Below are 24141 nucleotides of genomic sequence, written 5' to 3'. Positions count from 1 at the left end.
AAAATCAAAATACATGGTTAGATTCAGCATATCAAAGAACCCCATATATTCAATTTTTGTTAAAATCAAACAAAGTTAAATTTTGGACCCCAACTTGGACAAACTTGAAAACTGGGCCCATAATCAAAAATCTAAACACATGTTTAGATTCAGCATATCAAAGAACCCCAAGAATTCAATTTTTGTTAAAATCAAACTAAGTTTAATTTTGGACCCTTTGGACCTTAATGTAGACCAATTTAAAAAACAGGACCCAAAATTAAAAATCTAAATACACGGTTAGATTTGGAATATCAAAGAACCCCAATAATTCAATTTTAGATGAAATCAAACAGAGGTTTAATTTTGGACCCTTTTGACCTCAATATGAACCAATTTGATAACGGGGTCCACAAATAAAAAATCTAAATACATGGTTTGATTCAGCATATCAAAGAACCCCATATATTCAATTTTTGTTGAAATCAAACAAAGTTTAATTTTGGACCCCAATTTGGACCAACTTGAAAACTGGGCCAAAAATCAAAAATCTAAATACATGTTTAGATTCAGCATATTAAAGAACCTCATATATTCAATTTTTGCTAAAATCAAACAAAGTTTAATTTTTGACCCTTTGGACCTTAATGTAGACCAATTTGAAAACTGGACCCAAAATTAAAAATCTAAATACACTGTTAGATTCGGCATAACAAATAAATAAATGTGATCAAAGATTTTACAAATCTAATGCGCCATACTGTGCAATTAAAGATTACTTCTTGAAATTTTTCAATATTTGAAATTTGAAAAAAAAAATAATATTTGAAGAATAATTCTTTTTAATTTCTGAAATCTGAAATGAGAAAAAATTGACCCCCCACAATTTCTTTTTATTCCCCCACCTTTTTTCCCCAAAAAAATTCTTCCCCTCAAGATATTGTCATAATCTCAATTCAAATTTCCAATGGAGTTGGAAACCATAATTACCCATTTAAATTTACCAAAGTGCTAACTTAATCTATTTTATAATAGAATTAAAAATATAGTGTCAAATCTTTCATATGGATTTTTTTGTAAAAAAAAAAATGCAACATTTGCAGATATTTTTACTGGTCTTCCTTTATAAATATGCATTTCTTTAAACATAATTTAAAAGAAGTGTAAGGGAAGTAACCAAAACGTTGTATTTGGATTACCTCCCTTACACTGTTTTAAATTATCTTTATTGTTCATTAACCATTACTTTACACATAATTTAAAAGGAGTGTAAGGGAGATAATTTCAATGATGTATTTGATTTATCTCCCTTACACTGCTTTAAATTATGTTTTGTACTAAAGTATTTGTCCATTAACCAGGACAACCTTGTTTTCCCCCCTTTTTTGCCCCTAATTCCTAACGGTTTGAGCCATAACCCCCCAAAGCAAATCCTAACCATCCCTTTGTGGTATGGAAACTTGTAGTATAATTTCAGAGAGATCAATACACCGAAACTAGAAAATGCTTTTTTTTGGCCCCGAATTCCCTAACTGTTGGTACAATAACCCCCAAAATCAATCCCAACCTTCCTTTTGTGGTATTTAACCTTATGGTCAAATTTCAAAAAGATCCATTCACTTAAACTAAAGTTAGAGTGCGAAAACCAATGGGTGTCTTCGGACGACGACACCGACGTCATACCAATATACGACCACAAAATTTTTTTGCTGTCGTATAAAAACCTGGAAAATGGAGAACAATCAGATCTGCTAATACTTGACTTTTCAAAAGCTTTTGTGGTATTGTACCTTGCAGTACAATTTCAGAGAGATCTATATACTTGAACACAAGTTATTGTCTGGAAACTAGAAAAATGCTTGTTTTTTGGCCCCAAATTCCTAAACATTTAGGGCAATTACCCCCACACTCAAACCCAGCTTTCCCTTTTGTGATATGGAACCTTGTAGTACAATTTCATAGTGATCCATACTTACACACAAGTTATTGTCCTGAAACTAGAAAAATGCTTATTTTTGGACCCTTATTCCTCAACTGTTGGTACCATAACCCCCAACCTTCCTTTTGTGGTATTGAACCTTATGGTAAAATTTCACAGAGATCCATTCACTTAAACTAAAGTTAGATTGCGAAAACCAATGTGTCTTCGGACGACGACGATGATGCCAACATCATACCAAATATACGACTGCAAAATTTTTTTTGCAGTCGTATAAAAACTAAAAGTTAGAGAACGGAAACTTCAGCAATTTTTCCATTTGTAGGGCATAACTCTAGAACGGTTAAAGTGACACCACCATAATTCAAACTTGATTTGTATTATGTGGTAATAAATATTGTTTACAAGTTTCATAGCATTTGGTTGAGGCAAACTTAAGTTAGAGAACGGAAATGAAAAATACAGCAATTTTTCCATTTGTAAAGGGGCATAACTCTAGAATGGTTAAAGTGACGCCACAAAAATTCAAACTTGATCTGTGTTTTGTGGTAATCAGCATTGTGTACAAGTTTCATAACATTTGGGTCAGGCAAACTGAAGTTAGAGAACGGAAACCAACTTTGGGACATACGTATAGACGGACAAGGGTAAAACTTAATGCTCCCTCTGCTACGACAGGGGCATAAAAAACCCTCATCTTGCTCGATGATTTAGAGCATATTTGCAGATATTTTACTTTAAAACACTATGTATATTGCAACCATCTTGAGTCGGGTTCAATCTTTCAAAGTATTAAATTACAATTGATCATCCCCTATGAAATTTTACATTGAATTATCTCATTTGAATGCCTCAACAGATCCATTTTAGATTATAAAATTCACTACTCAATGCAATGTGATTTGAGGAGAAGCACCAAATACCAATTTTCAAGTCTGATTTGACCATGGTACAAATAAAACACAACCTCCCATACTTACAGTAAGCTACAGTAAGCTAGCTAACATGAAACCACCAGGGAAGCTAAACACTCCTTTGAACAATAATAACGCTGATTACCAATATTTTCTTTAATTCTATATGACATATACAAGCAATGATGGTAAAAACTACATGATAAAATGGACTGATGTTGTAAAAATCTAGTTAAAATAAGACATATATAAATACAACCATAGAGCACCAGATGGGAGTGTCCATTCTTTTGATTTTATGCTAACATAAATCATAAAACTACTATGCCATTAGATGTAATTTCATGAAAATGAGTGATTATATACATTACTACATGAAAATGTCAATGAATAATTCAACCAGGAAACATATTAAATCAAATATGTTATTGTTGAAACCTATTAAATTTCTTTTCCTGATTGAGATAATGAATAATAATGAAAACATTAAGTGGACACGTAATCAACATTGAAGCAAATGTCCCCTGAGTTGATATGTGTAGAACATAAAACTATGAAAAAAATTGTCATGTATTTCGTAATATATTATAACTGAAAATAGCAAGAAAAGATTACTACATGAAGTTGTAAAATTTGTTGATAGGAAGAAGTTAACACTCTACTTCATTCTAATACTTCCATTTTTATACAAAGACTTGGATAAGTCTTCATTAACTGCTCTTTTTCCCCCAAGTCAGCATATATACTAATTTATAACGAAAAATAACTTAATATCCACAAATATTTGATGACAACTCTTTCTGTTACAATATAACTGAATTACAAAAAAAAACAATGTTCGCTTTTAAATAACTGTTTAGTTTTCAATTAATAAAAGATGTTTTTGGACTGGAATTTTGCACATCAGGTGTTTAGGACTGGCCACCATAATAAAATATATCTCTTCATTCATCATCTTCCTCTTCCTCTTCTTCATCCTCTTCCTCATCCTCCTCTTCTTCATCCTCCTCCTCCTCTGACACACCATTAGGTTCCTCTACTACTTTGGCTTTCTTTGCTGCTGATGCTCCACCATTCTGAAAATGAATTTTGAGATGATTTACTCTACATAACTACTTTGCATTAAGACTTTCAACTATTGTGTCTTCAGGTTTTTCTCTCATTTTGCAATCAATCAAATAGGGGAAAATATAACAATGTAAATATAATAAATAAGGAGCTGTGCCATGAGCGCATGATACGCCCGTCACTTTTTCAAAGAATAAAGTTCCACAACTCCTAAATGTCATAATTTATAAAAAAAACAAAAGGGAGGTTATTTTAATAGATATAAACCAGCAGGGGTTAAAAAACCACTAGCCCGACGCCCGCGACTAGAGAATTTACGCATTCAGGCAATCAAAAAACGTGTAACCCAATATGCCCGACAGACTAGTAACAAAAAATAGTTTGGGTTTCCAAAATAGAAAGCAGAAAATCCCTTCATCACTATTTTATCTTAGCCAATCAGATTCAGTTACGTCATCCGTGATTCCAAGAATTTGAATAACTCAAATGATTCAGCCCCCTCTATCGGTCAGTGTCCTCTCGTAGTAGCGATCGATAGTGAGTCGGAATATAACGACTGGATTAGTCGGGATAGAATTTTAACTGATTTTGTACATGTTTTAATAAAATGCTCCGCTGGGGCGCAGCTTGATACGACCGCAGAGGTCGAACCCTGAACAGTTGGGGCAAGTATGGACACAACATTCAAGCTTGATACAGCACTGAATTTGGATTGTAATTAAATATTTGACACAGCATAGGTTTCTGACACAGAATGAAAGTGGTCTAAGAACTTAAAAATTTTTAATTTACCTATACAAACCATATCATTATTATTTGCTTTTATATATATATCAGAAATAACCAATTTAAAATGGAAAATTTTAAGGTAAAAAAAAGGAAAAAAAAATCCCTCCCCCAAATTTTTTGAACCCCCTTATGATTCATCACCCCCAAACTCAATCCCAGCCTTCCCTTTGTGATATGGTACCTTGCAGTACAATTTCAGAGAGATCCATACACTTGAACACAAGTTATTGTCTGGAAACTAGAAAAATGCTTGTTTTTAGGCCCCTTTTTGGCCCCAAATTCCTAAAAGTTTTGGACAATTACCCCCAAACTCAATTCCAGCTTTCCCTTTGTGATATGGAACCTTGTGGTACAATTTCATAAAGATCCATACACTTACACACAAGTAATTGTCATGAAACTAGAAAAACGCTTGTTTTTTGCCCCTTTTTGGCCCCCAATTCCTAAAATTTGGAGGCAATTACCCCCAAAATCAATCCCAGCATTCCCTTTGTGATATGGAACCTTGTGGTACAATGTCAGAGAGATCCATATACTTACACACAAGTTATATCTGGAAGTTACAAAAATGCTCATTTTTTACCCCTTTTTGGCCCCTAATTCCTTAACTGTTGGTACCATAACCCCCAAAATCAATCCCCACTTTCCTTTTGTGGTATTGAACCTTATGGTAAAATTTCATAGAGATCCATTCACTTAAACTAAAGTTAGAGTGCGAAAACTAATGTGTCTTTGGACGACGACGCCGCCGCCGTCATATTTCTAAATATTTTAGCACGGGCACCCCAGGAACTTCATCAGTTTCAAAACAAAAAAGGTAGATGAAGAGGGTAATGAGACTGAAAATTCATCCAAAAAAAATGCCAAATACGAAAAGCAGAAAAGAACATTTATAGTTACAGGGACAGAAAGATTCCCCTGGTCAAGGTTGGCTGTTGCTGATGATAAACTAGAGACGATGTTTTGTGAATTTTACTGTTTTTTTTCCTGATCACGCTAATGAAGTCTGCTTTGTATGTCACTATGTGGGAACAACAAATATATGAATTGAACTACTGGTTTCACATGACAGTATGAATAAATATGTTTTCTGTGTCCGAAAATATTTAACAACCCATAGTACATCTAAAGATCCTTGTTATAATTAATAAAACAAAAATTGATTTAATTTATTTGATTAAATACTGTGAATAATGCCGCCTTCAAAATAAGGGACACCCACTTTTTATTATGCAGCAAACTCTGAATTTGTAAGGTATACTCAGGCTAGCAGTTCTTTCAACAGGGCTAGTGAAATCCTGCTACCAATAAGTCCTGGGCTAGTGAGCTGTAACAAAATCTTTTAACCCCTGACCAGTCACCAAAGTTTCATGAAAACTGCTCAATGCACTTATGGAGTTATTGTCTGAAAACTGAAAAATCCCCCCTTTATTATGAATAAAATCCCATAACTCTGAAACGTAAATTCTAAAATTTATATAAATAGAAAGGGAGCTTACATCAATAGATATAAACAATTCACTAAAGTTTCACAAAAACTGCTCAAAGCATTTTCGAGTTATTGCCTGAAAACTGGAAAATCCCCCTTTTTTAATGAATAAAACCCCGTAACTCGGAAAAGTAAAATCAATAAACTGCTTCGCTGAGCGCAGCTGGATACACCCACAAAGGTCCAACCCTCAACAGTTTGGGCAAAAATGGACACAATATTCAAGATTGATACAAGTCTGAATTTGGATTGTAATTAAATATTTGACATATTAGGTTTCTGAATAAATGTAGTCAAAGAACTTAAAATTGGTTATATGAATTGAATTTATATTCAACAAGAAATGATTGTAACAGGATGCTGTTACGAAGTCTCCCAAACGAAGCTCCCATAATGCGAAATTCCCAGTGTCGCCTAACATTGGACAAAGTCCAGTGAAAATTGGTTTGGTCCAGTAAAGTATATGCATTAGTGATGCCTGGGGACTAACCCTGTATATCATTCCAATCATCTTGGCATGACAAACCAGATTATATATGGTTTAGGGGTGGGGATCTCGACCATTTACAAGATACTAGAACATTGGGGGTGGGGGAACCCCATTGGGACTGACCCTATACATCATTCAAATGTTCAAGACATGACGAACAGGAATATATATGGTTAAGGTGTGGGGATCTCAACCATTTACAAGATATTAGAACATTGGGGGTGGGGGGAACCCCTCGGGACTGACCTTATACGTCATTCAAATGTTCGCGACATGATGAACAGGAATATATCTGGTTTAGGGGTGGGGATCTTGACCACTTACAAGATATTAGAACTTTCTTAAATGGCAGGGGGTGGGGGTAACCCCTGGGGACTAACCCTGTATTTCATTTGATGTGCTTTATCATGACAAACCAGAATATATATGGTTTAGGGGTGGGGATCTCGACCATTTACAAGATATAACTTTCTCAAATGGCAGGGGGTCGGGATGACCCCTGGGGACTAACCCTGTATATCATTCAAACCATCTTAGCATGACAAACCAGAATATATATGGTTTAGGGATCTCGACCATTTACAAGATATTAGAACTTTCTCAAATGGCAGGGGGTCGGGATGACCCCTGGGGACTAACCCTGTATATCATTCAAACCATCATAGCATGACAAACCAGAATATATATGGTTTAGGGGTGGGGATCTTGACCACTTACAAGATATTAGAACTTTCTAAAATGGCAGGGGGTGGGGGTAACCCCTGGGGACTAACCCTGTATTTCATTTGATGTGCTTTATCATGACAAACCAGAATATATATGGTTTAGGGGTGGGGATCTCGACCATTTACAAGATATAACTTTCTCAAATGGCAGGGGGTCGGGATGACCCCTGGGGACTAACCCTGTATATCATTCAAACCAGAATATATATGGTTTAGGGATCTCGACCATTTACAAGATATTAGAACTTTCTCAAATGGCAGGGGGTCGGGATGACCCCTGGGGACTAACCCTGTATATCATTCAAACCATCATAGCATGACAAACCAGAATATATATGGTTTAGGGGTGGGGATCTTGACCACTTACAAGATATTAGAACTTTCTTAAATGGCAGGGGGTGGGGGTAACCCCTGGGGACTAACCCTGTATTTCATTTGATGTGCTTTATCATGACAAACCAGAATATATGGTTTAGGGGTGGGGATCTCGACCTTTTACAAGATATTAGAACTTTCTCAAATGGCAGGGGGTCGGGATGACCCCTGGGGACTAACCCTGTATATCATTAATCCATCATAGCATGACAAACCAGAATATATATGGTTTAGGGGTGGGGATCTTGACCACTTACAAGATATTAGAACTTTCTTAAATGGCAGGGGGTGGGGGGTAACCCCTAGGGACTAACCCTGTATTTCATTTGATGTGCTTTATCATGACAAACCAGAATATATATGGTTTAGGGGTGGGGATCTCAACCATTTACAAGATATAAGAACTTTCTCAAATGGCAGGGGGTCGGGATGACCCCTGGGGACTAACCCTGTATATCATTCAAACCATCTTAGCATGACAAACCAGAATATATATGGTTTAGTGGTGGGGATCTCGACCATATACAAGATATAAGAACTTTCTCAAATGGCAGGGGGTCGGGATGATCCATGGGGACTTGCCCTGTATATCATTCAAACCATCATAGCATGACAAACCAGATTATATATGGTTTAGGGGTGGGGATCTCAACCATTTAAAAGATAGAACTTTCTTAAATGGCAGGGGGTGGGGGTGACCCCTGGGGACTAACCCTGTATTTCATTTGATGTGCTTTATCATTTAGAACATTTTCAATTAAAAAGATTGTGTCTATCACAAACGGTTTTCAATTTATAATCATTTGAAAATTAAAAAAAATAAAATCCCATAGTGTTCTATAGTAAAACCCTCCTTTCTTTTTGCCCCTCAAAGTACCCCTTTATAAACCCCAATGCACAAACAAAACCCTGATTGCACCACTAGACATGTTAGTCTAGCATATTGTGAAACCCTAAGTTAATCTGGAAAATCCCCCTTTTTTTAATGAATAAAACCCCACAACTCGGAAACATAAAATCTAAAATTTATAAAAAATTAAAGGGAGCTCACGTCAATAAATATAAACAATTCACCAAAGTTTTATCCAAATTGGTTTAATTGTTTTTGAGTTAATGTCGGACATGTTGTAGACGGTCGGACAAAGGTATACCATAATACGTCCCGTAAACAACAGGCGTATAAAAATTGATAAAAATTGAAAGGGAGCTCACGTCAATAGATATAATTCACCAAAGTTTCATGCAAATTGGTTACAGCGTTTTTGAGTCCGACATGTTGATGACGGATGGACAACGGTATACCATAATACGTCCCGTAAACGGGCTTATAAAAATATGCTTTGTTGGAAATATGGAAAGAGAATTTGTGTTTCAAAAAAAATATTATCCTCAACATTTTTGGATTTTGTGAAAAATATTTCTTTTAAAATATCCTGTGTTGACCATCATTGATGTCAAGGTCTTGCTACTAGTTTCACAAATATGAAATTTATGAATGGTCCATAAAAATTTTCATGGTCAGATGAACCCTGTTAAGCAGGCATGTATTCCTTACTTTCATTCATGTAATATTCATTGCTAAAGCAAGTTGACATGTTGTTCTTACCTCCTTGTACTCTTTTATCTCTTTTTCATATTTTTTTACTTCTTCTGCATTTTTATCTTGATAAGGTTTCTTTTCTTTACTTGACATGTCACCCCAAACTTTACCAGCTGCAAGTATGTACCAAAGAAATTTTAAATATGTGAAACTGATTAAATTTAAGCAATTCCTGCATCTATCTTTTTTTATTGTATCATAATTAGCATTTAAAACACCTAAATGACAAATATTTCTGTAAAAACTGTAAAATTAAATAAAAGCAGATACCAGTGATCGGGAAGGACGTGCGCCTTGCGCTTATCGACCAGAAATGGCGCATAGATTGACAAATGTAAGCGCCCGCGTGACGCATGATATTTTTCACTTCGTTTTGAAACGTTGAGATATCGTCAAATGGATTTCCGATCGTATTTCGTGCCGCCATTTGTGAGTACACAACTGTGTAGTGTTTACTCCAATGATAGGAGCACCTATATATTTTTGGGACGTCTCGGGTGTTTTCCTATGGTAATAATAGCAACATGCGGTATGACTGATTACCCAAAAAACGTAATTAGCCATCATTCATGATATATTTTTTTATAAACGACTTTAAATTTGTGAAAATTGGCTAGTACAGGCGAGAATTCTTCTCTAATTATAATCTTTTAAGTAAGCTTGCTATTATTTCATTTGAAAAACCCAAAAGCCTTTTTATGAATAGCATAGTATTTGTCTCCATAAAAGGGGCTTAACTGTCCTTGTCATTTTTTTTGGTCTTTGGCTCGTTTTGACATTTTGTAAACATGCCTTCAGCGAATTGTTGTTGTGTCTTATCAATTAACTGTTATTCTTGTCATCGCGATGAAGTAATAATAATACAAGTGCAGAGGAAATGCCAGAAACTTCCTCTAATACGGAACGTCTGGAATAAGTATGGTATCGACGAAGACCCAAATTTAATGTAAAAAAAAAAACATGAACATGAACAACATGAACAAGGGAACAGTACCAGTTTTAACATTGTAAATAAAGGTTATCGTAAATATTGCCCGGTTTGTAAGAAGTTATTGTATATTCATTGAAATTGAAATTACAAAATCACAGGAACAATATCCATGATATTAGTTAGAATCATACTTGTAAGTACAGTGAAATATACACTTTTTTTATTTTTTGTTTTTATTGTAAACGAATGGCCCACTCATTTGACAACATGGCCCATTAATTCTAAAAATGGCCCATTGAATTTATTTTTGGGGGGCCCTGGGCCCATAGAGAAAAAATCCTTCCAGATCACTGGATACACATGCATGAAACTGATGTTCTACATGTATATAAAATAAGTCTTCACCAAAATGCTGTTGGTCTGACAATCCAAAAAAATTTAACTGCTGATTCATTTGTTTGTCCGGTTTTGTATTGTCCCGATTCAGTTTCTGATTAAACATGAAATGACAGAGCATTGAGTTGTGCTCAATTCATTCATTTTAACCTTTATCGGAAATCCTCCACTTAAATACAATTAATATAACTTAAAAGGACTTTACAATCGTAATTTACCTTTTCATCTACTAATATTGCAATCACCATTTTTCAACACGAACCGAATAAGTGACAAAATTCTGAATACCTGTAAAATGATGTTTTCTGGTTTGGATTATTCCAGTCAATGTACAAGTCTGGGAATATCAGATTTCAACAGAATTTTTTTTTTCACTGCTCACCTGGGTTTGGATCAAAGTTGGCAGTTGCAGATTATTAGTCAAATATAAAGTAATTTATGATTGTAAAGATGTTTTAAGTAATATCCAAGTAGAAGCAGTGGAATACAGAAAATATACAATCAAACAAATGCTTTAGAATAACAAGCTGCAAAACACTTTAAAATGGAAGAGAGTATACCCCATAACTTGGATAATTTGATGGAGAGCTATTAGAAAACAATTATCAAAATCAAATCCCAAAATGCATTGAACAAAAGTTTGTTAAAGTAGTAATTTATCAAGTCGAACCAATTGTCTGGTGAAATTGATTCCAGTGTTTTGTTTTTAAATTTCTTAAGCATATTTGCACACATCAGTTGTTTAACTACTAACTTCTTTATATATGCAAAAATAATAGATAATAAACTGTAGACACAGATATATGCAAGTCTGGCCTACTGTACTGACAGTTATGCAACTTTTATAGAAAATATTATTGATCTATCACAAGTAGTTCTTATCCAACTAACAATCAGAAAACTTAACAAATGTTGATGCTGCCAGAAAAACAACACAAATGTCTTGCCTTCCTCCAATTTCGTTGCAGGCAAGACAAAAAGCACAAAATTGTTGTCAATCTTTGTACAATGAAGGATAACAAAAGGCTCAATCCTGGAAGTTAACCGTATGTATTGTTCCTCAGCCAGGTTCAGTGAACATGACTTTTTTCCATTTGGCGCAAACCCCACCACTCCAAAAAAAAACAAAACAACATCCTTGTGATTTTTTAGAATCGTTAAACATATATCTTGTCTTTATAACAGTTATTAACTAATCTTTGGTTCAGCAAAAAAGAGGAAGAAAAATTTGTACAATAAAGAACATTTTATTTACTTTTTTTTGTAATACCATTGAAAACAAAAAAAAATCTATTTTTACCAATTTTTGATAGAGGAAAGTATATCATAATGCAGCCCTCAAAGTAGCCTCTGAAATGAAGTGGCCAACAGACATGAAAATTTAGTCGCAAACTCAAAATTTCAGTGGCCAGGAAATAATCTCAGGTCGCCTACATTTTTTTCTAGCTAAACAACCCTTGCTAAATAAAAATATTAATTTTTTGTTCTGTGTTTTTATATTGTCAAGTGTAGAAAATAGTTTGTATAAATCAACTGTAAAATAACCACGATTTATTTAGTTTTATGTAACAATCTGTGACGTTAAGAGGTAGTCCGAAGCCCAGTCAAAAAAAAATCTCATCGGACTTTTGCAGAAGCACTGGTGATTGCCCCATAGGTCAAGTGAACATCTGAAATCTTTTGCGAAATTGTAGCTGACATTTTATTGAATCAATGTCGTAGACTATGAGAACAAGTTACAAAATTGTCGCCAACCTTGTTTCATCTGTTAACTGACGAAATCGAGAACGAGGCTCAACCATGTGCTTTCAATATAAACACAATCTTCAAATGCTAATGGGTTTCTTTCTGACTGCACGTAATAGTCAAAGTTGTGACTGAGAGCAAAATACGAAAATAGATGGATCTGTGCCATTTTCAGTCAATGCTTAAAAATGACCTACAATTGCCTGATGCAATAAAGCGCTGATAAGATCAAGCTTAAATCTAAAAGGCGCTTCAAATACAGTATAAATTTGTGTTACTGTCAAGCGCTCAGACAATTTTTTAAAACCCGACCTTTATCAGGGCAAATTTCCGAAAATTTCTGGTCGCCAGATCTTCAATATTCTAATAGCCCAAATGGCGACCAATTATGAATTTTTGGTCGCCAATCAGCTTTTAAAGTCGCCAGGCGACCATTTCAGTAGACTACATTGAGGGCTGTAATTGCAGTACATTAATGAATTCTTGACCATTTTGTTTAGTAAACAATTCTGACAGCCTCTGGTAACCAAATGTTGATGGGAGACTATTTGCTGAAGGGTAAAAGATGTCCAAATTTATTTGGTCCAGTAAAGGTTTATTCTGTCCAGTAATTTCTCAATCTTTGGTGGACTCAATGTCCAATAAAAACACAGAAGACCTTGTGAATTACTGTAAGCAACTTAACAATTTCATCTGACTTACCACTACAAATCAGATCTTTATTGCTAATATCTGAACCTTTCATTTTCTTTCTGTAATCAGCCAAAAACAAGAAGTATGCAGACTGTGGTCTTTTGGGTTTGTTTTCATCTTTCATTGGTTTTCCTGTGTAGGCTTGCATTTCTTCATTATATCTGGCTTTATCTTTAGCTGCTAAATCATTGAACTTCTTTTTCTGTGAATCTGTCATAACACCCCATTTAACTGAAGCTTCTTTGGTAAATTCACCTACCTGTAATGTATCAAGTTTCTCATTATTTCAAATAGGCCACAAAAAAAGCATAAACATGAACATGTCTGGGAATTTTTTTCTTTTTCTTCAAAAACAAGAAAAACATTTGCAATTTTATATATGGATATTCTTGTTTTCTTATCTTTTTAAATGTTGTTGATCATGATCTGGTGGGCAATAAGGATGAAAATGAATATGGGAACTCAAACTTTCCCCATCAGACAGTGAAACCTTTTGTGGTCCTTACTACATGATAGTTACCCTTCAATGTTTCCAATTTAAACACCAGTCTATTGGGGAGTCCTACATTATCTTTGTGTAAGAGTCAGGGTTCGACACTAACGCTAGTCCGCTAGCCTGAGGCTAGTAAAGTTTCCATCACAGTAGTCCGACGGGCTAGTCAAAATTTTGTTTATAACTAGGAATTTTACAAAATATTAATTGTCAACAAATCCCACATTTTTTGCTGACCTTTGCTGTCTTTATTGTACAGTTTATCAGTTTATTCATGTATATTTTGATTGTCACCTCAGACATTTTTAACATGAAAGGTACTTTTTGGGGAGGGGAAAGAAACTGAAACAATGATGGTACTTAATACATTGAAAACCATGTGTGTTACAAACGCCGTGATGATTCTGATTAGAAACCTGGATCTCAAAAGTGCTTTCAGAATATCCAAATAATAACATGAATACGAAATTTACATACATTACTACCGATGCCATCACTGTTTGGAAAAATTGTACAACTTATTGGGAGGAATTTTAAGCCATTTTTTTTTAGTAATTGGGAATTTTCTATAGGGGAAAAAGCTGTATTTCGGATGTAGTTTGAGGCAAACAATATCACGGACATATAATATATACTAAATTATAGGTCTCTGGTAAAAATATACAGATTTTTAGGAATAAAATTTCGTCCTGCAAAAAAAAAACTGACAAACAACAAGGGAAAAGAAGGAGTCCATGAAGAATTATGACAAGCAAGGGCAAACCTTTCCTCTTTTGTTGGTGTATTTGTAAATGCCTTATTTACCCATCTTAATTAAAGGCACTAGTGATAAGTAAAATGAGGAGGATGATGAAGTAATGATCTAAAGGGGTCTTCAAAATAAGTCGAACACATTCTTAATATAGATGATTAAAATATGAATTTTTTTTTTTTTGTATTTTTTATTAGCAAACCATTGAAATTTCATGAAACAAAACATGTTCAAAACCCTCTGGAAATGCTCCAGAACACAGGATTTTGCTTCATTTGTATCAAAATTTTCTGGGGGGGCATGCCCCCAGACCCTCCTAGATAGGGTCGTGCCAAGTAAGGCACTTGGAGGGCTAGTGATTTGATAAGAGGACTAGTAGAATAATAATTTCACTAGCCCTGCAGGCTAGTACATACATTTAGCAAGTGTCAAACCCTGAGAGTCATTCTATTTCATGTAAAGAGAAAACATAAAATTTGATTTTTCTTTTAGTATCCTAGAATCTGCTTCACCAATCTGATTTTGAGAACTTTGAATTTTTTTTTTATCAAAAGTATGTGTCTGTTCGTGTGTTTGGTATTGAAAAGTTTTCAGATCCTTGTAAGCAAAGCTTGAACACAGGATCTGTATTTTAATGAAGTTATGGTAAAGCTCTCTCATCATGACATGTTCCGTCACATATTTGGAATTTTTCTTGTGGGTAAAAAAAACTTCCCTTTTCTATATTCTACACACATAAACATGGAAATAGTTCCGTTCCCGGACTCAATTTGGATCCGAGTTTACACTGGGGACATTATCAATGGTATTTCGTAGAAATGAAAACCTAAACAGGATGAAATGAGACTGTGTCCATAATAAAGTTTAAAACTTCAGCAAGAATAAAATTTCGAAAGCACAAATTACCTCCAAAACATTTATTGATAAAAAGACATTTATTTTACTTTTGTAATAAATTTGTTGCATCTAATTTCATAGTGTTAAAATCAAAACCTTTTTAACTTATTGCATGTTTGAAATAATTGAATGTATGTAGACATGCTTATTGTATACAAATTCTACAACAACTGGAACAGAAAATGTTAACAAGAATGATGATTTGTATGGAGTGAATGGTAATTGTTTTTACAATATACTGCTTCCATGCACTTTTTAACAGCTACAAGTTATTTATACACGATTTTTTCTTTTATTCCACAATTTATATGAAAAACTTTGAATAACAGGAGGTTCAGAAGGCCTTTTAAGTACTGCAATATGCGTTTTTACAGACCGGTTACAATTTCAGACAGGATAAGGATAAACTATTTCTATATCAATTTCTATTAAAAAGTCACATTAATCAGCTTGTATGACTTGGGACTAAATTAATGCAAAACTGATAGAAGTAATATTTTTCTAAGTTTAGGCTTCCACACTTTCAAGATTCTACAAGCCAAGTCATTACCCTGCCCTTTACAGAAAACTGCAGAAAAGACTATCATAGCTTTATGTTAATATTGGTACCTTGGACATTGCTTTACCACTTGCTTTTGCGTCTTCTCTGCATTGGGCAAGGTAATAAAAATATGCAGACACTGATCTTTTAGGTTTGTTTTCATCCTTTGGTCTTTTGGCTCCTTTTGTGCGACCTGTAAATTATGAAAATACACATAAAATTACTATCCATATTCGTATACCGAAAAATCCTATGTACATGTAATACAGATAGATAGGAAATACGAAAAAAGATTTAAGAATCTGATGTTAAGTAGTTGTCGTTTGTTGATGTGGTTCGTAAGTGTTTCTCGTTTCTTATATAGATTAGACCATTGGTTTTCCTGTTTAAATGGTTTTACACTAGTAATTTTTGGGGCCCTTTATAGCTTGCTGTTCGGTGTAAGCCAAGGCTCCGTGTTGAAGACCGTACTTTGACCTATAATGGTTTACTTGTATAAATTTTGACTTGGATGGCAGTCTGCGACATTAAACGGTAGCCCGAAGCCCCTGTCTAGTAAAAATCTCATCGGACTTGTGCAGAAGCACTGGTGTTTGCCCGACCGGTCTTGTGAACATCTGAAATCGTTTGCGAAATTGTAGCCGGTATTTTATTGAATCTATGAAAAACAAGTTACAAATTTGTCGCCCACCTTGTTTTCTTCCGTTAACTGGTATCCCTATTTAATTATATACGGTTGTTCCCCCTTCTTATCAATGGTACCAGTCGTCAACGCAATATACCCAATCACCAACGAAATCGAGAACGAGGCTCGACCATGTGCTTGCAATAAACACAATCTATAAATACCACTCAATGTAAACAAACAATCAAGGATTCGATCTCATTCGATTCTGAAATGGAAACAGGGGGCTATCCCAGGTAAAACATTGAAAAGTTGAAAATGCCTTCATGAATAACCGGAGAAGTTTCGAGTTTAAAAAAACTTATGCAGAAAACGATCTAGGCATTTTATTATTTAAAACAAAAGTCAAAATTAACGGCGAAAGTGACAATAAAGAGGGTGTTGATAGGGGTTTATAGAATAGAGAATAATGGGCAAAAAAACATAAAGAATATTTGTTTAGAAAAAAATTGACAAAACATACAGAATTGAGAAAAATAGCATAAAAAATAAAGAATACAGAAATGAATGCCCCTTCCAGATCAAAAAGAATTGCCAGAGAATTAACTAAACTTTGACATTTAAGAATCCTTGTTAAGACTAACAAAAATATGAAAGAATATTAGGAATAATTTTTAACTGGTTTGGATCATCCATCAATGACAATGAGGGAATTTTTCCCCAAAAAAGTAACAATCCATAAGTTGAGTAATAATTTACTAGTGCTTATAATGTCTTTTTACTAGAAATGGTACGAGTTTATGGAAAAAAGATTTTTTTTTTTGCAAAAGAACTATTCTAATTTTTTATTTGAGAAAATGAGAATTTTACATTTGACCTGGAGAAAAAAAAAACAATTTTTGATAAGTTACATTCACTTACAGATACAAAAATGTAACCTCAGAATGCAGGATTTTACATCTAATTTTCCAAAATTTTCTTGGGGGGCATGCCCCCAAACCCTCCTAGAAGGTTCGGATCAATTCGTGATCCTCACCGGTGACACAAAATTTTTCAGGTCTAGTAAACATCAATTCGGGCTAGTATTTTTTTTATTCAACTAGCCCTATGGGCTAGTGCTTTGAAAAGTTTTTGGCACAGACTGGGATGGAGGGTTGTCTCATTGGCACTCATGCCACATCTTCTTATATCTAATGGAAAACATTGATAAACAAAATTTTAATCTGCTAACCGAGTCCCTGTGGATTTTACAACCTTCTTGATTAGTTGGTTATATATCTAGACTTCGGTTAATGTACATAAAAGAAGTTACCAGTTAGCTGATAAATAAATAGTCAGATTAATCACCAATGCATATGCTTTCTGTGCTAAATAAGAAGTTTAACCTTTTCCAGTATAAATTTCACCTTTAAAAATAAAAAGGGTGTTTGACATCGTTATTTTACTGATCTTTTAAAAGTAGAAATTTAAAATTTGGTATAGTCTCTGGTATTATAAAATAAAACTAACGTCATTTATCCAAGAATGGACAAAACATTTTTTCTAATAAAGTTTCGCAGTTATTTCCTCATGTTCCTCAGAACTATATTCACACCAATGAATTATTTTTTGATTGGTCACAACAATCAGTTATTTTTAGATTAGTCGTTGTTGATTGATTATATCAAAGAATACACATCACCGCCACCAGGCCGAGAAAAAGACGTGTCTTGTGAAATATTTTAAAGATTTGATAGAAAAAATTTTCAAAACATACGTAGTTACTTATGGAAATATTGTTTTTAATAAACTTCTGTTGTTCTAAAGTGTAGCGGATTCATTTGCCGTTTTTTTTACACAAGTGGGGCTAAATTTCTTTCACTTCGGCAAGATAGGATTTTTACAATTATTAAGGGTTATAAATAAATTGGACATGTACAGGGATGTTTTTAAAATAAATGGGGAATGTGTCCATGGGACATAGATGATGCCCCTGCTTGCAAAGGGACATAACTCAAGAACTGTTAAAGTAAGGCTACCCATATTTGTACTTGATCTGAGTTTTGTGGTAATTAGTATTTTGTATAAGTTTCAAAACATTTGGATGAGGCTAACCGAAGTTAGAGACAGAAACAAAAAATTCAGCAGTATTTCGATTTGTAAAGGGGCATAACTCTAGAACGGTAAAAGTGAGGCCACCAAAATTCAAACTTGATCTGTGTTTTGTGGTAATAAGTATTGTGTACAAGTTTCATAACATTTGGTTGAGGCAAACTAAAATTAGAGAACGGAAACCAAATTTTGGGACGTACGTACAGAAGGACAAGGTATACTGGTCTGGCTTCAATTCTTCCAAAAAAAATGTTCCCTTATTTCAAATTCTAGTAAAATCTCTATATTTCATCTGATTTTGACACTGTATTCAACAAACAGAAGCGCCATCTTTACACATTAATTAGGGTATTTAACAAAGAAAGACAACTTGTGTTTGCAATGTTTTTTAGCAGGAAATGTAAAAGAGGTATTCCGATCCTGGTAAGCCGGGACTCATCGTCAGCTTTCTGAAGCGTGAATTCCGGTGGTGAAAGGGTTAAAGGAACTGTTTCTTTGATTAAGAAAAGAATAATTTTAAAGATAGAGTTTTATTACAATTGATGAAATTACTGTCTAGAAATCAAGCTGTCAGTCTTTTTTGTGACTGGCTTCATGGTGCCAAGAAATAACTTTGTACGATTAATATTTAATAAATCTTCATTTAACCATGTTCATTATCATGATTATTAATCTCATAAACATTACAATGAATTAATTTCAAGGATTTTCCCTTACATATTCAAACATGTGTTAACTAATTAGTTGTGACTTTTTGTCCTTTACAATGTAGTAAATAAGTGACTTTCTGTCCTGTGAATATATCTGTCCATTTACCCAGTAATTGACAAGGTAGGGACTGTATTTAATAGTAATATCTTATCAAAATTTCTGTTGACCAGTATTTGCCAGTATTTCCCGCAGGCCTTTTTGCCAACCTTCATAATAATTTTTTTTTATTGTTTCCTGTAAAATCTCTGGTCATAATGATATTCAGGGGTGAAACTTATCTTTGTAAGGCCAGTAGCCAGCTGGGCTACTAGACTTGAAAATCAGTTAGCCGAGACAAAAAGTTAGTAGCCCACTTTATTTCACTACGAGTATCAACGGTGAAGCCTGCTAATCGGGCTGAACTTGCTAGGGGAGTTTGGGGGCATGCCCCCCCAAGAAAATTTTGAAATTTTAGACTCAAAACCCTGCATTCTGAGCATACCTGGAGGTGATTTAGATGCTTGGGAAAATGTAAATTTTGTCTTATTTTTGTTGTTGACTTCAAATTTAATATAAAAAAAAATCATTTACAAAATGGGAATCTTCATACCCTGTGTACCAGTTTTTTTTTTTTAATATCTTTTTAAGACAACTAAAGAATTCTCTGTCCTTTAAAACATGTAGATGATCGATGAAATGTTTAATTTTATTTCTTTAATAATCTAATTTATTAGATATCTTGATCGATTTATTTTGCGTAACTACGTATATTTGTTAACAAATGACCCCCTTTTTTCTCAAAAGACTTGTACACGAATTTCAAAAGCATTGTCATAAAATTGATATCTCCTCTGATTTTCTCTTTTTTGTAAACTGTTCAGTAAGAAGGAAACTAAAATCATTTTGAACTAATGTTATTTATTTGTGGTCAACAATATTCTACTTTCGTTTTTTACCTTCATTCTCTGGACACCACGTGGGCTTTGAAAAGGGAACTACAAAAGGTACTGTTTTCCAGATTCTTAACAACATTATATATTATACGTTCTTTTATTTGACTGATATTATTTCATAACATGCTATTGTCATCTTCTCTGAATTTCTTCGCTTTCTTGAAGCCAAAACCGAACAGGGTATTTGATCGCTTCATATTGTAAATGACCATCGGAACATCTCTCTTGTTATCCTTACAAACATACGATACTTTCCGGACTTTAATTAGACGACCAATCAGTGACCTGAATTAACGTGAACTATATTTAGTCAAAGGTAAACACTGATTTTACATCCTTGTTTATCGCGACTTTGCGACAATACGACTCTCGACACTTGCCTGTATACATTTTAAAAAGTTTTTTTTTCTTTTTGAATTTAAATTTTTGTCAGTGAAGTAGCCGGCACTTGGAGCCACGGTAAACAGCGGTTTTCCGTCTGTCGATTACTTTGTTTTCAATTCGCCACCTGGGCTACCACAACTGAATAAAAAGATCGCCCACGTCAATTTCTGGTCGCCATGGGCGACCGTTAAGTTTTTTCCCTGATATTCAAAGTGTTATTTAACAACTTGCTGTTGATGCTGAAACCATTCTATCAGCAAAATTCGAAGAGCAATCATCATTTTAACAACCATGTCCAAGCATCCATCAAAGAAACCTCGCCTTGCTGGCCCACCTTTTTTGACAAGTTGGTTAGAGAAGTCTACTCCTTCATCAAATTGTAGTCAGACAGATGAAAATCATCACCATGAGCAAAAGCCCTGAAGTTGAAATTCAATCTTCACCAGAATGCACTGAAAGTCAACATGTACTAACAGACACAAGAAATCCTACCAGTACCATTGTACCACCGAAAGAAAATACATTCACAAAAGATCCAAAGAAACGAAAAACAGTATCTTTGTCTAAGTATGCAGCGATTGGTCTTGTTTTGCCAGTTTCAACAGCTGATTGTGAAAGGTGTTTTTCATGTTTAAACAGAGTTAAAACACCTTTGAGAAATAGATCATGCCAAAAAGACCCTAATGGTAATGCATCTAATATGCATGTGCTTTGTAGTCAGGTTTTTGTTTTATTAGTTGTCATAGCAATGTCATTGTGATGAGTTTGACAGCGTTTAGTATCGTCCGTCTGTCTTTTACATCTTATAAGACGAATAACTTGGCATTTGATCATTATGACAACATTCGTTATTCATTTCGTCAAAGTAATTCACAAAACAAAACCGGTTTACGTTTTTAGAATGTCCCTTTATTTTTAAAAACTAAAAAACTGATCTTTATTTTCTTGAAATGAACTTACTAAAGCATGATTAAAATTTTTCATAACATTACCTTTGAAAAGGGTGCGAACAAGAAGGGGCGAGCGTGAATGGGAGCGAAAGTGTTTTTGAGCTAACAGATCCGGATTTGAAAAAAGGTGTCCCAGCATAACATTAAAATAGCCTTTCTAAACGTCTGAACTATTTGGAACAAGATCTTGACGACAGGATCTAATCTGCCATTTGTCGTACCCGATAAGCGATACTGTTAATGAGTGGCATTAAGGGGGGGTGGGTATCTGCACGGAAGAACGCGAAATAAAATTGCCATTTCACGATGAACCAACAATTAAAAATTTCTTGCACATCTTTTTACCGATTTCACAAAACACGGTGAATAACGAACCTTTTTCACGGCTGCACGTGAAATAAAAATGGCAAAAGACGTTGCACGAAAATAACCCTTTACCACCCTCGTTAATGTTATTGTTAAATTTTTAAGAAGTTTCGGCAACAGGATAAATTTAAAATATTGTAAACGCATCATTTTAATGAAACCCATTTCAAATTGGTAACTCTTTGAATACAACTATTCCCTGGCTAAAATAGAAAAAGTTTTCTGGCATTACAAATCTCGATTTTCGATTCCCGAGCAAGAACAAAGAAAATGTAGCGTGTGGTTATATTTACTTGCTATGACATACGAATATCATTTCATTATAAAAATTTGTTTCATTTTGAAAGGCCTCCTTTAACTTAAATATTAGTTTATCTCACCCATTGTTCAAAATGTTCTTCGGTGTCTACTTCTTTCAAAATGGTAATCGTTTAAAATGTGAGTTTGTCAAAGACGCCGTAAACAAATGTGTTAATCAATTAACCAATGGAAATGAAGCATTTTTCCCGCCATGAGGTAGCTAAAACCGGTAGTAATGATCTACGCCTGGATCCAAAATCTTTGTACAAATTGGTGTTAAATTGTCAACGCATACCTTTCACAGAAATTGTATATGACATGTAATATTTTGTTAATTTGTTTGTTTATTTTTTTTGAAAAATCTTCTGGTACCATATAAACTCATCATAGATACCAGGATTGAAATTTTGTATTTGCGCCAGACGCGCGTTTCGTCTACAACACACTAATCAGTGACTCTAGTATTTCAAAAATTCAAAATGACCATATCAATGATAATTCATGTCAACACATAAGTGCTGTATTAGGCGCATAAAGGACCATAAATCACAAAGGAATATATAATCCACTGAGCCATTGTAGGCTATAATGTAAAAAAAAAAATAAGCGCATTAAAGCTAAAATACTGAAAAGCAGAAAACTTAAAAGTCTTTATAGAGGCATTTGGTTCCTATATTTTCTAAAGACCATAACTGTTTTATTACACTCTGAAACACGTTTCCCTTCATATACAGAAGTCAGGCAATCATATACAGTATGATTGATTGGAATCATATCGCTTTCGAAATATCAGTTGACTATCTGTGATATAAGGGACGGGGATTGACCATGACACAAACCTATATCTATTTATATTTTATTTCTGAATTTTTTGAAAATGCCATTGAAGAACAATTAATGAATGCAGTACTTTGACAATATCTTCAATCAGTTTTGGCAGTTTTAGATCAGGTTTTGGATTTCAACTTTATCAAAAGTGATTGAAGATTTCAAATTAGCCCTTGACCAAAATACCCTCCAGTTATCCTCAGGGGCGGGTCCAGGTGAGGGCGTAATAGGCGTACGCCCCCCTTTTCAAAAAAAAAAACTATCGTAATCTGCTAATATTGTATTGAATATGGCAATTTATCATATTCATTAATTATTTTATGTTTTTTAGCAAAAAAAAGTCCAAAAAAAATTTCGCCGTATGGCCTTTAACAATGAACAAAACCCATATCGCATAGTAAGCTTTAAAAGGCCCTGAAATGATAAATTTAAAAAAAAAATCAAACGAGAAATCCAACGGCCTGATTTATGTACAAAACAATAAACGAATTACAAATATGGTATACAGCAACAAACGACAACCTCTGAAATACAGGTTTCTGGTTTGGGACAGACACATACAGAATTTGGCGGTGTTCATCATATCAAATATTAGCAGCAATAAGTGTCCTTTCCTAGATTTAGACATTTCAGTTTTACACCAGAAACTCTAAAAAAATTTATGACAAAAGGAATGAATTTTCTTTCCCTATTGTTAATTTTCCTTTTTTGGACGCGGCGATGTTCCTTTTGCGCTGTCTTACGGTGTTTATATATCCCAGCTCGCTCTCTATGCCCATACGTGTCTGTAGTGACGTTTGAGATTTTAATGAGCATAATATATGTATTACTGGTAAATAATTAAGTCAGGAATTTCGTTACCACAATTTGGTTAAAACCTTTACTAAATTCTTCCTTAATATTTAGATACTAAATTTTACGGTGATGTTGTTTACCGAGCCCGGAAATTTATATACGACCAGAATAAACTTATCAATCCTTTAAATAAACTTATTCTAAAGGGTTACCAATTCAACACTGTAATTATATCTTTGAATATTGTTTTTATTGGTATAAATATTGATTTTGTTATCCGTAGATTAAAATCATACTAAAAAGTATTTATATACACATACTAATATGCACTTTCACGGTACTA

At 34.1% G+C, this 24141-nt stretch overlaps 1 protein-coding gene across 1 annotated transcript; it reads right to left on the bottom strand.

The window, feature by feature from the left end:
• Nucleotides 1–2973: 2973 nt before the first annotated feature.
• LOC127733811 (high mobility group protein B1-like) lies at nucleotides 2974–22372 on the bottom strand. The gene is made up of 5 exons (XM_052243215.1): nucleotides 22256–22372; nucleotides 15885–16009; nucleotides 13144–13393; nucleotides 9375–9481; nucleotides 2974–3908 (listed from the first exon to the last, which is right to left on the bottom strand). Exons 1-5 carry the CDS (start codon nucleotides 22257–22259, stop codon nucleotides 3777–3779), a joined length of 618 nt encoding a protein of 205 aa, XP_052099175.1. The 5' UTR covers nucleotides 22260–22372; the 3' UTR covers nucleotides 2974–3776.
• Between the last annotated feature and the right edge of the window lie 1769 nt (nucleotides 22373–24141).

Source organism: Mytilus californianus, unplaced genomic scaffold (assembly GCF_021869535.1).
Source record: "Mytilus californianus isolate M0D057914Y unplaced genomic scaffold, xbMytCali1.0.p SCAF_1, whole genome shotgun sequence".
In the NCBI taxonomy this organism is placed as follows: Eukaryota; Metazoa; Mollusca; class Bivalvia; order Mytilida; family Mytilidae; genus Mytilus; species Mytilus californianus.
The sequence above is the reverse complement of the archived record's forward strand: the minus strand, read 5'-3'. Positions and strand labels throughout refer to the sequence as shown.

What these genes read in the sequence shown, in the direction of transcription:
- LOC127733811 (XM_052243215.1), bottom strand. An exon ending in GTGGTAAAGCAATGTCCAAG is followed by an intron (nt 13,394 to 15,884) that starts GTACCAATATTA and finishes GATACATTACAG; the next exon opens with GTAGGTGAATTTACCAAAGA. An exon ending in AGATAAAAGAGTACAAGGAG is followed by an intron (nt 3,909 to 9,374) that starts GTAAGAACAACA and finishes ATTCATTTTCAG; the next exon opens with AATGGTGGAGCATCAGCAGC.